Here is a 13,908-nt window from a genome sequence, read left to right on the forward strand (position 1 = left end):
TCATGACTTCCTTGAAGTATATAGTCTCTTGGATCTTAGTAAAATTCTTTAATTAATCAGAAATTATATCTGCATTCTATTCTTCGAATACTCCTTGGTAAAAGAGAAGTTAGGGCTAGGGTTTTGGTGAAAGATAATGAAAACTTCTGGAGCTCCAACAGTTGGACTGAAAAATCTGGTAGGAGTAAGCCAGTATTTTTTTCACTGACTCAGTAGAAGAAAAATGAAACCCATTTAATAAATTTTGGGATTTCCACCTCAAAACATGTGTTTTGTTTTGGTTTTTTTTACTTGTTTTTACCATGGTACTAAAGCACTAAAACACGGTACTAAAATTTCATAAATTTATAAAACTTTTATGACTTCAAGCAACAACATGGCTAGTGGCCTTAGGAAAACCTTGGCTGAAGCCCATCTCTACTATGTTCTTCAGTGAACTTGGGGAAAGCATTTAACTTTTCAGTATCTTGTGTGCAGTCCTCTAAGATCCTAAATTACACAGAAGGTGCAAATCAGACCCTGGAAGATGGAAAGTGATCATTGTGAAGTTCCCTGTATCATTGAAATCACAGGTTCAGTCTCTTCCCATATGCATATTCTTTGTACAATTTGTACTAATTGCTATCTAAATGGTGTGTGCTGGCACTCTCTCTCCTTCTCTCCTCCTCCTCCCCTTTACCTTCTGTTTTACTGTCATTTCTAAGACAGCAGAGTAGCAAGGGCTAGAAAATCAGGGTTATGTGACTTGTCCAGAGTAACACAACTAGTAAGTGACTAAAGACAGATTTGACCCCAGGTCCTCCTAGATCTGGTACCATATATACTTTTAGTTGTAGAATTCAAGATAAAAGGGGAATTCCGTGGTTTGGTCTGAACTAAGGAAGAGTTACATTCAAATTCTGACTCAGATACTTGCTAGCTATGTGACCCAGACCAAGTCACTTAATCTCTGCCTTTGTTTGCTCAATTGCAAAATGGAGATGATAATTGCATCAGTCCCCCAGGGTTCTGTTATGATCAAATGAGATAATATTTGTAAAGCACTTAGCACAGTTCCTGAAATATAAATGCTTATGTCCTTCCTTTCTAAGCTATAGAATAAAAGCTTTCTGGATTTATACATAAATCAAGTAAAATGCTAGTAAACTTAATTCTTTTAATTTATAAGGTTCACAAAGAGTATGATATGGAAAAAAATCCTGAATGTTAAATTATTACAAAGAAAATAATTTTTCTAAATAATTTTATTTAATATAAGTTTTTACTCATCATGCCCATTTGGCATGTTAGATATGCAATTTGTAAATAAACAAAATCTAGACACTATCACTTAAACTCACAAGATTTTTCACTAGAAAAATTAATATGTCCTTGACACATTGAATGCTGGCAATATAAACACATAGAGAACTTACTGAACATATATCTAGTATGTCAGAAGATAAAACTATTTTCCTGTTACTAAGAGAAATAGTTGCTGCACATTATATGTAATGTAAAATGGTCATTCTTCCCAAGTATATAAGGTATTTTGGTGAAGTAATTAATTACTTCTGGTTTTACTAACCTGATCTGGCATCTTGGTTTTTTCCTTCTTCCTTTAAAAATATTACTTGTCATAAATGAAATATTGATAAGTAAAAAATAAAAATATAAATAAAATAAGCTAAATGTTAAGTTTTCTTAAAAATTTATTCCTGATTCAGAATTTTAAAAAAGTTAATTTTGAAAATAAAGTCAAGTATATTGACATTTTATTTACACAAGATAAATTAACATGCTCCTCATTACTTACTGAATGACCTGGGAGCAGACAAATGTGTCACTCAAAGCTTTTGGCTTCTTTTTGTGCTTATTATCCTTGGGTTAATGTCTGACTGTAAGAGAGAATCTAAAGAGGGGAAACTTGATCTTCTTTCTTCTTGTTATAAAATGAAGAAAAAATGATTAGCAGAACCTGATGAGATTTTTAAGTATGAGGAACTTTATATTTGTCAGTCAACCTCATATAATAATTCTGCGTGAGGCATTAATTAAAAAAATAGTACATTTCAAAAACCTTAATTATATAAACAACCAAAGAGAATTTCAACTGATCAGCAGATCATTTGAGAAATATCCTCTGATGGATATTAAAAAAAAAACCCAATCATGTTTAAAAAAATGAATCTACAGTACTTGTGAGACCATAAGAGTTTTTTACTCCTAAATTTATATTTGTGCTTTAGCTAATAAGAATTCATCCATTCTTTGAGGATCATAGTTCCCTCACCCCCGCCCAGTTCCCTATAGTGGCACCATTATTCATTCCACAGTAGGAAGGTCTCTTAATTGAAACAAATGCTTTAATTTCTTTTTAGAAATTTACTGTTCTGTATAGACATCAAATATTAATTATAACAACCAAGTAAGATGTTTCCTCATTATCATAACACAACTGTGATTCGCTAAACCATTATTTTAAAAAAGGCCACTAATGGCAACTATGTTTAGGTTAGCATTATATAATTAAAAAACTTTTAAAGCAAAAATCAACATATTTGGTACAAGAGCAAATATGCTAATGGAATCATAGCATGTGCCCAGACATTGGTCTAGTTGTAAAACAAATGTGTCTGCTCTGTTTTCACATTTATCTTAGTGGTATAGACCACTGGGACATAAACTGATTCTATTAATGTTATCAGTTAATTAACATTTAAATCAAAAACGACATTAAGTACAACAGCCTGTGAAAATAAGTCAGTATGACTCCATTTAAACATCAGTGGATCCTCTATCATGAGTATGTCCTGGCACTATGAACATTTTTAACCACTGTCAAAGGAAGAAGAAAGGAAAAAAATGAAACAACAAAAAAAACCTACCTCCTAGAACCCAACCTGAGGAGAAAAATACCCTCAGACATGAGAAATCTTTCTGCCTGAGAATGGCTCACCTCTAACTCTTGCTCCCTCTGTAGTGCAAATTGTTTGAAGGACTTGACGATAAGGCCAGCATTTGAGCAATCATAGACGAAAATGGAAGGGCTTCCCATCCAAGTCTGCAGATCATATATGGACAGTGGAATATACTGAGTGTAGTTCTGAAAAACAAAAACAAAAACAATATATATTACTTATGAAATGGAAGAATCATAGCTACAGTTCCCTTGCCCAGATCTCATTTTAAAAGGTTACTATCAAGATAAAATTAGTTTTAAATTTAAAATTTGGTTAACAGTGAAAAAAAAAAGAGTACAAAAATTATCATAACTTTCATTCATTTTTAAATGGCAATTATTATGAGCAAGATGTTTTGCTTTGCTAGACTCCATGTAGCCTAGAGAGATACAAAAAGTACGGCATAGTCCTACCTCTTAAAGATCTCACAATTTGGCCAAGGAAAGTGGTAAATGTTGGAGGGAATGTGGCAAAATTGGGACACTAATGCATTGTTGGTGGAATTGTGAACTGATCCAACCATTCTGGAGGGCAATTTGGAACTATACCCAAAAGGCTATAAAATTGTACATACCATTGGATCCAGTATCACTGTATACCTGTATACCAAAGAGATAACAAAAAAGGAGAAAACACCTACTTGTACAAAAAATATTTATAGTGCAGTGGCAAAGAATTGGATGTTATGGGAATGTCCGTCAATTGGGGAATGGCTGAACAAAAATTATGGTACATGTTGGTAATGGTGCTATAAGAAATGATAAGAAGATGATTTCAGAAAAAGCTGGAAAGATCTGCAGGAACTGATGCAGAGCAAAATGAGCACAATTGGGAAAACATTGTACCCAACAACAGCAATATTGGATGATGATTATCTATGCAAACTTGGCTACTCTCATCAATGCAATGATCTGGGACAATCTTCAAAGACTTATGATATGGAATGCTATGCACCCCCAGAGAAAGAACTGTTGGAGTCATCTTTCACATCAGTGTATTTATGTTTTTATTTTGTGGTTTTGGTTATGTATGACTTTGCTCTTACAACAATGATCATATGGAAGTATGCTTTGTAATACAATAAAAATAAAATTTAAAAAATGTATTTTTAATCTTATAATCTAATAGGAAGAGACTTTTTTCCTGACTGACTTCCTCACCCACCCCAAAATAAGAAAATGAAAACTCATAGGACATAATCACAGATGATATGAAGTATTAACTTGTTATTAAGAACAAACTGGAGAGAGTTGAGAGTTTGGGTATTCTGGGCCAACAATAGATCTATGTTTGACTAACAAAGGAGAAGGATGCATTTGAAAATGGAGCTATTTGCCTAGCAGATCATTCATGTTGAACAGTCAGCTTCAGAGGGTTTGAAGTCTAGTTTAAGGAGCAGAGATATATATTCCAACCAGATAAAGAGACAGTAACTGGCAGCCAGAAGCAATTTCAAGGTATATAGCCTCTAAAGAAGGGAAAATTTTCTCTGAAGACAGAAATAAATCTAGAAATCAAGCTAAAGGTTAGACCAGACCGTGGGAGTATAGTTGACTGACCAAGCCAACAGAAACACAGTATAAAGGGGGAATCTTTGTAAGGACTAGAGAGGAGAGAAATTACTTTCAGGTCCACAGAAACTTGATTGACTCAGTAATAAGTGTTTTTATTCCTACAATAATCTTGCAAGGTAGTTATTATTATTCCATTATATAGTTGAGGAAACTGAGATAAAGAGGTTAAGTAACTTGCCTGGAGTCTTAAAGCTAGTATCTAATTTAAATTCAAACCCAAGTCTTTCAGACTCCAGGATAAAGTTTCTATTCACTGCACCAAAAGTTCTGTGATTCAGAGCACCTAATAAAAAATCTGTACATATAGCAAGTACTTAATAAATGTGTTATGACCCATACTATATACATGAATAATATATACTATAATATAATAGTAAATTGGATCCCTGCCCCAAGTGGAAGAAAATTAGAATGGAGGCCAAATTAGAAGTTGTCCCTTAGAATAACAGAATTATAGAAATATAGAGAATTCCAGGGGCAGAGCCAAGATGGTGGCGTAAATCTGAAAAGCTCTGAGTGACCACAATAATCCTCTCCAACCAATATTAAAATATAATCACAAAAAGAATATAGGAGTGAAAGAACAAACAAGGAGACAGAATGAAAAAACTTAAAAAAAAAAGAAAAACCCAAAAGGTAGGCAGAGAACATCTGGGGCATGGGGGTGAGAAGAGAACAAGAGTCAGCAAGAGGCTATAGCAAGGAGGCAAGAGTAAGCCAAGAGCAAGTTACCCCACACCACTACCCATCTACTGTCCCAGGTTTGGAACCTAAGCCAAGCAAACATTCAGACCCTGAGTTCGATCCTGTTCAAGCCAACCTACACCCCTTGATATTTCAAACCTGTGGAGAAGTCTGGAGTCCCAGAGCAGGGCTGTCTAGGCTGAAGTGGGCTGATCTGTGGGGGCACAGAGTGAAGCCAAGAATCCTAGTCTAGGCTTGGGATGAAGACATCTCTTACCTCTTTCTCACTTATTTTTTTGTTTGATTTATCTAGATCTGATAGAGGATGGTTCGGGTCTTCCACTAGTATAATTTTACTGTCTATTTCCTCCTTGAGCTCCATTAATTTCTCCTTTAGAGATTTGGATGTTATACCATTTGGTGCATACATGTTGAGTATTGATATTTCCTCATTGTCAATGATGCCTTTTATCAGGATGTAATTACCTTCCCTATCTCTTTTAACCAGATTTATTTTTACTTTGGCTTTGACAGATATCATGATTGAGACTCGTGACTTCTTTTCCTCAATTGATGCTTAATAGATTTTGCTCCAGCCTTTTACCTTTACCCCATGTATGTCTACCTGCCTCATGTGTGTTTCTTATAGACAACATATGGTAGGATTTTGCTTTCTAATCCACTCTGCTATTTGCTTCTGTTTTATGGGTGTGTTCATTCCATTCACATTCAGAGTTATGATTACCACCTGTGTATTCCCCAGCATTTTTATTTTCTCTCCTAGTTCTGCCCTTTCCTCTTTCAGTATTTCCTTTTAGACCAGTGGTTTGCTTTTAATCAGTCCCTCTAATCCCCAACCATATTTTACTTGCATTTCCACCCTCTCCCTTTTTATTCCCATCTTATTATTTTTTAGAATCTATTAAATTCCCTCCCCACTCTCTTTCCCTCCCTTTTTGACCTACCTGCCCCACTCCCTGCAACCCCCCCCCCCCATTGCCTTGGTTTTTCCCCTCTCAACTTCCTTATAGGGTAAGATAGAATTCGATACCCCAATGGATCTAGATGCTCATCCCTCGCAAAATTGATTCCACTGAGAGTAAGGTTTAAGTATTACCTGTTAGCACCCTTTTCCTCTCCTTCTTATAATAGTATTATTCCTTTCCACTTCCCATGTGCCTCTTTGCGTGGTATAGATTAGCCTATTTTTTTTTATTCCTTCAAGTTTCTCTTGGTGCCATCTTATATCCCCCCTTCTTTTTTTGCATATCATCTTAGACCACTTAGTATTCCAACCTCTACCTATGAATAATTCTTCTAACTACTATAGTGAATATAATTTTTGAGACTTAGAAATAACATTTTTCCATATAGGATAAAAATTTGACCTTATTGAAGCCCTTAAAGAAAAAAAATTAAAAAAATTATTTTTCTTTCCCCACTCTTATTTACCTTTTCACATTTCTCTTAATTTTTGTGTTTGGATATCAGACTTTCTGTTTAGTTCTGGTCTTTTCTTTACAAATACTTGGAAGTCTTCTGTTTTGTTGAATGCCCATACTTTCCCCTAGAAGTATGAAGTATGAAGTCAATTTTGATGGGTAGGTGATCTTCAGTTGTAGACCCAATTCTCTTAACCTTTCTGAATATCATATTCCAAGCCTTGAAGTCCTTTAGTGTGAAGGTTACCAGATCTTGTATAATCCTGATTGGTGCTCCTTGATATCTAAGTTGTCTCTTTCTGGCTTCTTGTAATATTTTCTCATTAGCTTGGAAGCTCTTGAATTTTGCAATTACATTCCTGGGGTGTGTCTTTTGAGGGTTTAATATAGAGGGTGATTTTTGGACTCTTTCAATGTATATTTTGCCCTCTTGTTGAAGAACCTCAGGGCAGTTTTCTTGGATAATTTCTTATAGCATGATGTAAAGGTTTCTGTTTGTTTCCAGGTTTTTAGGTAGGCCTATTTTTCTCAAATTATCTCTTATAGATTGGTTTTTCAGATTAGTCATTTTCTCAGTGAGATATTTCATGTTTCCTTCTATTTTGTCATTCTCTTTACTTTATTAATTCTTGCTATCTTGTGAGATCATTGCCTTCTATGTGCCCAATTCTAGTTTTTAGCTAAGATCTTTTGGTTTTCCTTTTTGGTTTGATCTAGCCTGCTTATAATGGCACCCAGCAGGTCATTTCTGGTCTTCAAATTGCTTATAATTTCATTTCATTTCTGGGTTTCTTTTTCCAAGTGGGAAATTTTGTCTTTTAAACTCTTTTCTTTTTTAACTCTTTCCCACTTTTCTTGTCAAGCCTCTTCTATGTTTCTCATAATCTCAGACTTGAACTCTTCAAGAGCTTGTCACCAATATCCATTTTTTTTTGAGGTTTGAATGTGTTTTCTTGTTGGTCATCCTCTGCTGTCTCCTCTTTACTCTGGAGTCTTTCTATATAAAAATTATCGAGGGGTACGGGTCTTTTTTTTTTTTTTTGGTAATGGTGTATTATAGTTCTTGGGAGTTTAGTGGCCATTGCTTTGTTCCTTCCTGGTCAAAAGTCTGAAGGAGGAAATCTTTGTATTGACTTTTAGAGAGGTTTTTGTCCTGAGACTATTTTTTGAGTCGCTGCAGCAACATCTGCTGTGTGCCACCCTTCTCCATCTCTGCGCCCAAACTCTGTGTTCCTCAGTTTCCTGGGGTCCCGAGCCTTGCTGCCCTTAGGGGTAATTTTGTGGTGGCCTCAGCCAGCCCCTGAGAACCTAGAGATTGCCTGCAGAAGTCTGAGTGTGGAGGGTAGGCAAGTCTCTGTATTGAGCTCCAGAGAGGTTTTTGCCCTGAGGTTATTTTTTGAATCTCCACAGCAGCATCTGCTGTGTGCTGCCCTTTTCTGTCTCTGTGTCCAAGCTCTGCTCTCTCCTCAGCCTCCTGGGGTCCCTAGTCTCACTGCTCTTAGAGGTAATTTTGTGGTGGCCTCAGCCAGCCCCTGAGAACCTAGAGATTGCCTGCAGAAGTCTGAGTGTGGAGGGTAGGCAAGTCTCTGTATTGAGCTCCAGAGAGGTTTTTGCCCTGAGGTTATTTTTTGAATCTCCACAGCAGCATCTGCTGTGTGCTGCCCTTTTCTGTCTCTGTGTCCAAGCTCTGCTCTCTCCTCAGCCTCCTGGGGTCCCTAGTCTCACTGCTCTTAGAGGTATGTTTGTGGTTCGCTCACCCCACCCCAAGAACCTAGAGGTTGCCCCTTGCTTGCTCCACCTATGGCACTGTAGGTAGAGTGGGGGGTGTGGTGATGAACTCGCCCTTTAGTGGGATTAATTTTGCCCACTTTTAGCACGGAAATACCCAAATGTTGCCTACCTTCGGTGCTTTACCCTATTGTGGAGGCTCTTTGCTCATTTGGTCTTGGTTTTTGTCCTTGGGAGGAACCCTTTATCGATTGGTGAAGAGGAGAAGAGCCCTGCCTCTTATCTGTGGCCATCTTAACCCAGAAGAAGAACCCATTGAAATTTAACATCACATTAAAAATACCTAGTTGGAAAGATTCTTTTCCAGGCTTAATTCTTTATGTTTCTTATTTTTACTGCCTATCTCTTTCCTGGTATTCTTATGATTGTTGAAGCTGAAGGAGAATTATATTAGGAGATTATTTTAAGAAGGAGATCATAATTTCAAGACCAGATATGCCAATTTGCAGCCTCTTCCCTCTTTTCTCCCTGTCCTTCCTCCCTCCTCCCTTCCCCACCTTAGTTGATTCTTCTGTTGGTAGCACTGAAATCAGCTCAAAGTGAGTATCATGATATATCAAACAAAGCCTTTTCTAAGTTTAAGTAAGGGGGTTTATTTAAGAGAAGGGGAAAGGTAAAGAAGTTGAGGGGGAGAGAGGGTTTGGAATTTCCCTAATCCTAAAACAATCCCCAAGTTGGAGGATGATGGAATAGAGTTCAGATTTGGGAAAATGGTCAACAGTTTTGAAGATTCAGTCACTGGAGTATTGTAGGGAGAAACCAGAGAGCAGGACTTTTCTGTCCTTCCTCCTTTCTGTCCAAAGGGCAAGAGACCCAGTTTTTTCAGTTTGCCTCTTCTTCTTCAACTGTCCTTCCCCAGACTTCATTCCAAATAGAATGTCCATCTTTATTGGCAGTTCTTTAGTCGTTGCTTCTCCAGCATTTGCTGCAGACTTTTTTTCCATCTCTCCTCCACAACTTTACAAAATCCAATGTGCCAAAACATAGAGTAAAGGTACAACATGGCTAAAAATAAGTATTTACTTTTTGTCAACTGGTATAACTTCTGGTATTGTCTCAAGGTTCTTTTTACAACATAGTAAGAAGAGTGGAAAAATTCGGACACCAATAGTCTTTCTTGGTGAAATTGAGAACTACTCTAATCATTCTGGACAACAAGTTGAATTATAAAAAAAGGGTCATAAAACTGTAAAACTCTACATTCTGTTTAACATAGCAATACTATTAACAGATTTGTATCCTAAGTAGATCAAAGGAAAAGAAAAAGGACCTATTTGTATGAAAATATTTATTTACTTTTAGTTTTATTAATATTTTAGGTGTAACCAACTCTTTGTGACCCCAATTGGGGTTTTCTTGGCAAAAATACTAAAATGGTCTTCTCACATCCTTTTTCATCTCATTTTATTGATGAGAAAACTGAGGAATACAGAGATAAGTTATTTGCTCAAGGTCACAGAGTTAGTAAATTTCAGAGGCAGGATCTGAACTCAGGTCTTCCTGACTCCAGGCCTGGCACTCTGTCCACTTGGCTACCTAGCTTTCTTTTTTTGTGGCAACAAAGAACTGGAAATCAAGGGCATGCCATTTACTAGGGAATAATTGCACAAGTTTTAATATGTGATTGTGTTGGAATACTATTGTGCTATAAGAAATTACAAGCAATATGACTTCAGAAAAACCTTGCAAGTCTTACATGAACAGAAGAAAGGTGAAGTGAGCAGAACCATAACAATACTGTATATAGTAACAATAATATTGTAAGGATGATCAACTGTGAAAGACCAAGCTACTGATTAAGACAATGATCAAAGACAATTACAAAGCATTCATGGTGAAATAAGCTATCTGTCACCAGAGTAAGACACAATGAACTAAAACCAAAAACAAAAAACAACTTGGTAAGAAGAAAGGCAAGGCAGGCCTAAAAAAAATGAAGTAAATAAAGGACAGGATTTTAAGACCAAGTAAGAGTTAGTGCTCAAGGGAATAATAAACTGGAGGAATTCTATGTCAACTGGAATGACCTCCAGGAACTGATGCAGAGAGAGAGGAGAAGAACCAGGAGAACACTGTACTGTAGAGACTGATACACGGTGGTAAATTCAAATGTAATGGACTTCTCTACTAGTAGCAATGCAATGATCCAGAACTATTTGGAAGGACATAGGAGAAAGAACACTATCCATTTCCAGAAGAAGAACTGTGGGAAAAGAAACCCAGAAGAAAAACAACTACTTGATCACATAAGTCAGTGTAGCTATGACTAGGAAAGTAGACTCTAAACGATCACCCTAGTGCAAATACTAATAAAAAAGAAATGGGTCTTGACTGATGTTAAATCCAGTGGAATTGTGCATCATATATGTGTAAAAATGGAGATTTTGAACCCTAAACTTCAATCTCCAGAAGTCCTTGGTATTTCCCAGAATTCCCTATAATCTCACCTGAGTCTCCACATAGGTGAAATCACAATTGATATTTAACTGGCAGTAACACCTACCACGCTTGCTTCTCTTCCATTGCAATGATGTAGCAAGTAAGCTAAGCTCTGGGATTTTGAATGGGCTAATCAGCCATGGGCTTGCGGTTTTATTTTTGTATCCTTGATTTTTAATACTCCTTAATAAACCTCATAAAATGTAATATTTTTATTATTAGAAATATAATTTAGACTTCCAGGCAAGATGGCGGCTTAGAAGTAGCAAAAGGTCAGACCTCTGAAAACCCTTCCTTACCAATCACAAAGCTCCTAGGGGCCTGAAATTCAAACTTAATAACAGGACAGAGCCGGAGAACCCTTCTTCTGGACTCAAATCAAAAGGTACGCCCCCCAAAAGTCAGAGAACACTAGGGTTTAAGTGGAAGGCAGAAAGAAGTTCCCAGGACACCTCCCCCCAACCCAGAGTGCTGAGCCCACAGCAGCAGCAGCAGGAATCTCAGGACCAGCAAAGGTGCTGTTCTGAAGGGAGCACCTTGAAAGCAACCTGGATCAGTCTCAGGGCATCAAACACAGATGACAAAGAAGCAGCCTAAGAGAGACAGGGGGAGCCTGTAGCCCTGTGGCTGGGTCCTTCCATCAGTCTCACCTGAGGTTTTTGCCTTGGGGCACATCCAGGCCAACCCAGCTGAATCTAATCCCATCAAGAGTCCTCAGAGCTCAGGGAGGCCAGGAACCCTCCCCCCTTAGAGTGCAGGGCCTTCTGAAAGGACATGAACCACAGGGCCAGCAAAGGCACTGAGGTACCTTGCGGACAGGGCTGTGCAAGGCTCAGAGAGTGGAAGTAAGGCAGTGGAGAAGCAACTGGAGGGAACTGAGAGTAGTAACACCCGAAACACCAGCAGGCAGGGGAGAACAGACCCTGGGCTTCCCCGGGAAGACAGTGCAGCTGTGGAGAACAGACAATTGGTCTGGGGCTAAAGCCTCGAATCATCACACAGACACACTAAGAACCAGTCCTCCTCACTCAGATTTCTGACTAGAAAGGGGAAGAAAACCCATAGAGATTTCAAACAGTACAGAAGTGCAACAGCCTCCAAACACCAAGAAAAGCAAGAAGAAGGGGGTGACTTTGGACACATTGTATGGAGCAAAATACAGAGGAGAAAGAAGAGGAAACACAAACAAATGCTTCAAAATCTTCCAAAGGAAATGGAAATTCTCCACAAACTCTTGAAGAATTTAAATCACAAATTATAAAGAAATATGGAAGCCTTCTGGCAGGAAAAATAGGAAACAATGCAAAAGGAACTCAGCAATCTGAGAGATCAAAATATGCAAATGCTTAAACAGCTCGAAGCCTCAAAAAACAGGTCAGACAAAATTGAAAAGGAAAACCAGATTTTAAAGATGAGAATCAGGCAACTGGAAGACAATGATCTTACAAAAGAACAAAAATTAATGAAGTAAAGTCAAAAGACTAAAGAATTAGAAGATAACATAAAATATCTGACTGACAAGGTGACAGACCTGAGAAACAGAGGAAGGAGAGACAATCTGAGAATCATTAGTCTACCAGAAAAGACAGAAATAAACAGTAATCTTGATATAATAAATGATATCATCAAAGAAAACTGCCCACAGATTCTAGAACAAGGTGACAAAATATGCACTGAAAAAGTTCACAGAACACCCTCTATACTAAATCCCCAAAAGACAACTGCTAGGAATGCAATTGCCAAATCCCAAAGCTTCCAAGCAAAAGAAAAAATCTTACAAGAAGACAGAAAAAGACAATTTAGATATAAAGGAACACCAATCAGGGTCACACAGGACCTAGCAATTTCCACTCTGAATGGCCGTAAGGTATGGAATATGATATTCAGAAAAGCAAGAGAGCTGGGTCTTCAACCAAGAATCAGCTATCCATCAAAACTGACTATATACTTCCAGGGGAAAGTATGGGCATTCAACAAAATACAAGATTTCCAAGTGTTTGTAAAGAAAAGACCAGAGCTCTTTGGAAAGTTTGACATCCAAACACAAAAAGCAAGAGAAACATGAAAAGGTATCTTTTTTATCTTATTAAGCCTAGATAAGTTAGCCATTAGGATTGTATTAAGGGAATTTAGGTTTGGGGATAAGGTTAAGAACTTTTCCTACTCCTTTGTTACCCTCCTTCTGCTCCCTTTCCCCATCAATAAATGTAAAACATTTAGATGTTTCCCAGCTGTCTCTTTCCCTTAAACAATGCCATAATAACATATTACACAGGTCTATCATATCTAATTGTTCTAAAATTTTATTCACATGTGTAATTTCTGTCTAATTTATTTATTTATTTTTTTGGTTTAGATTTATCTAATTCTGAGAGAAAATAAATTGAGATATCCCATTATTATAGTTTTATTGCCTATTACTGTTATTACTGTAAGTTATAGAAGTACTTTTACTTTATAAATTGGGATGTTATGACATTTGATACATGTTTAATATTGCTATAGCAGCTTCCTTGTTTATCTCTTTTAATTAGGCCTATTTTTGCTTACATTTCATCTGAAATAGTGATTGCTACCTGTTTGTTACTTTGAGCTGAAGCAGAATATTCTTTTCCAGCTTTTATTTGTTTAAAGTATGTTTCTTATAAACAACATGCTGTTGGAATCTGATTTCTAATCCATTCTGATATCTTTTTACATTTTTTGATAGAGTTCATCTTATTCACATTCGTGGTTATGATTGTTAACTGTATGTTTTCTCCAGTCTATTATCTTTTACTTATTATTCTCTCTTTTTTTAAACCTTGTTCCCTCTTTAAAGGTCTATTCTGAATCTGATTAATGCCAGTTTTAATCCAATCACTCTCTTGTTATCCTTTTTAAATTATCCCTTTCCCTCCTCTTTCTCCCTTAATGTAAAATATATTTCTGTACCCAATAGTACATATATTATTATCTCCTTTAACCAGTTCAGATGAGAGTCAGGTTAAGGTGTCACTTGGTATCACCAATCCCCTGCAAACTTCCTGACTTTGTTGT

The 13,908-nt window shown here is 36.9% G+C and overlaps 1 protein-coding gene across 3 annotated transcripts in view; it reads right to left on the reverse strand.

Moving 5' to 3' along the window:
• RPTOR (regulatory associated protein of MTOR complex 1) overlaps positions 1-13,908 on the reverse strand; it is a 569,750-nt gene that overhangs the window by 339,216 nt on the left and 216,626 nt on the right. For 2 of the 3 annotated variants that reach the window (XM_056817367.1, XM_056817369.1), the window contains exon 5: positions 2,939-3,085. In XM_056817367.1, the coding sequence (XP_056673345.1) occupies positions 2,939-3,085 (147 nt within the window). Of the gene's footprint in view, positions 1-2,938; positions 3,086-6,652; positions 9,202-13,908 lie in introns of those variants that run through there. The other variant, XM_056817370.1, reaches the window with a different exon arrangement.

The sequence above is a fragment of the Monodelphis domestica genome, chromosome 2 (assembly GCF_027887165.1).
Source record: "Monodelphis domestica isolate mMonDom1 chromosome 2, mMonDom1.pri, whole genome shotgun sequence".
Classification (NCBI taxonomy): domain Eukaryota; kingdom Metazoa; phylum Chordata; class Mammalia; order Didelphimorphia; family Didelphidae; genus Monodelphis; species Monodelphis domestica.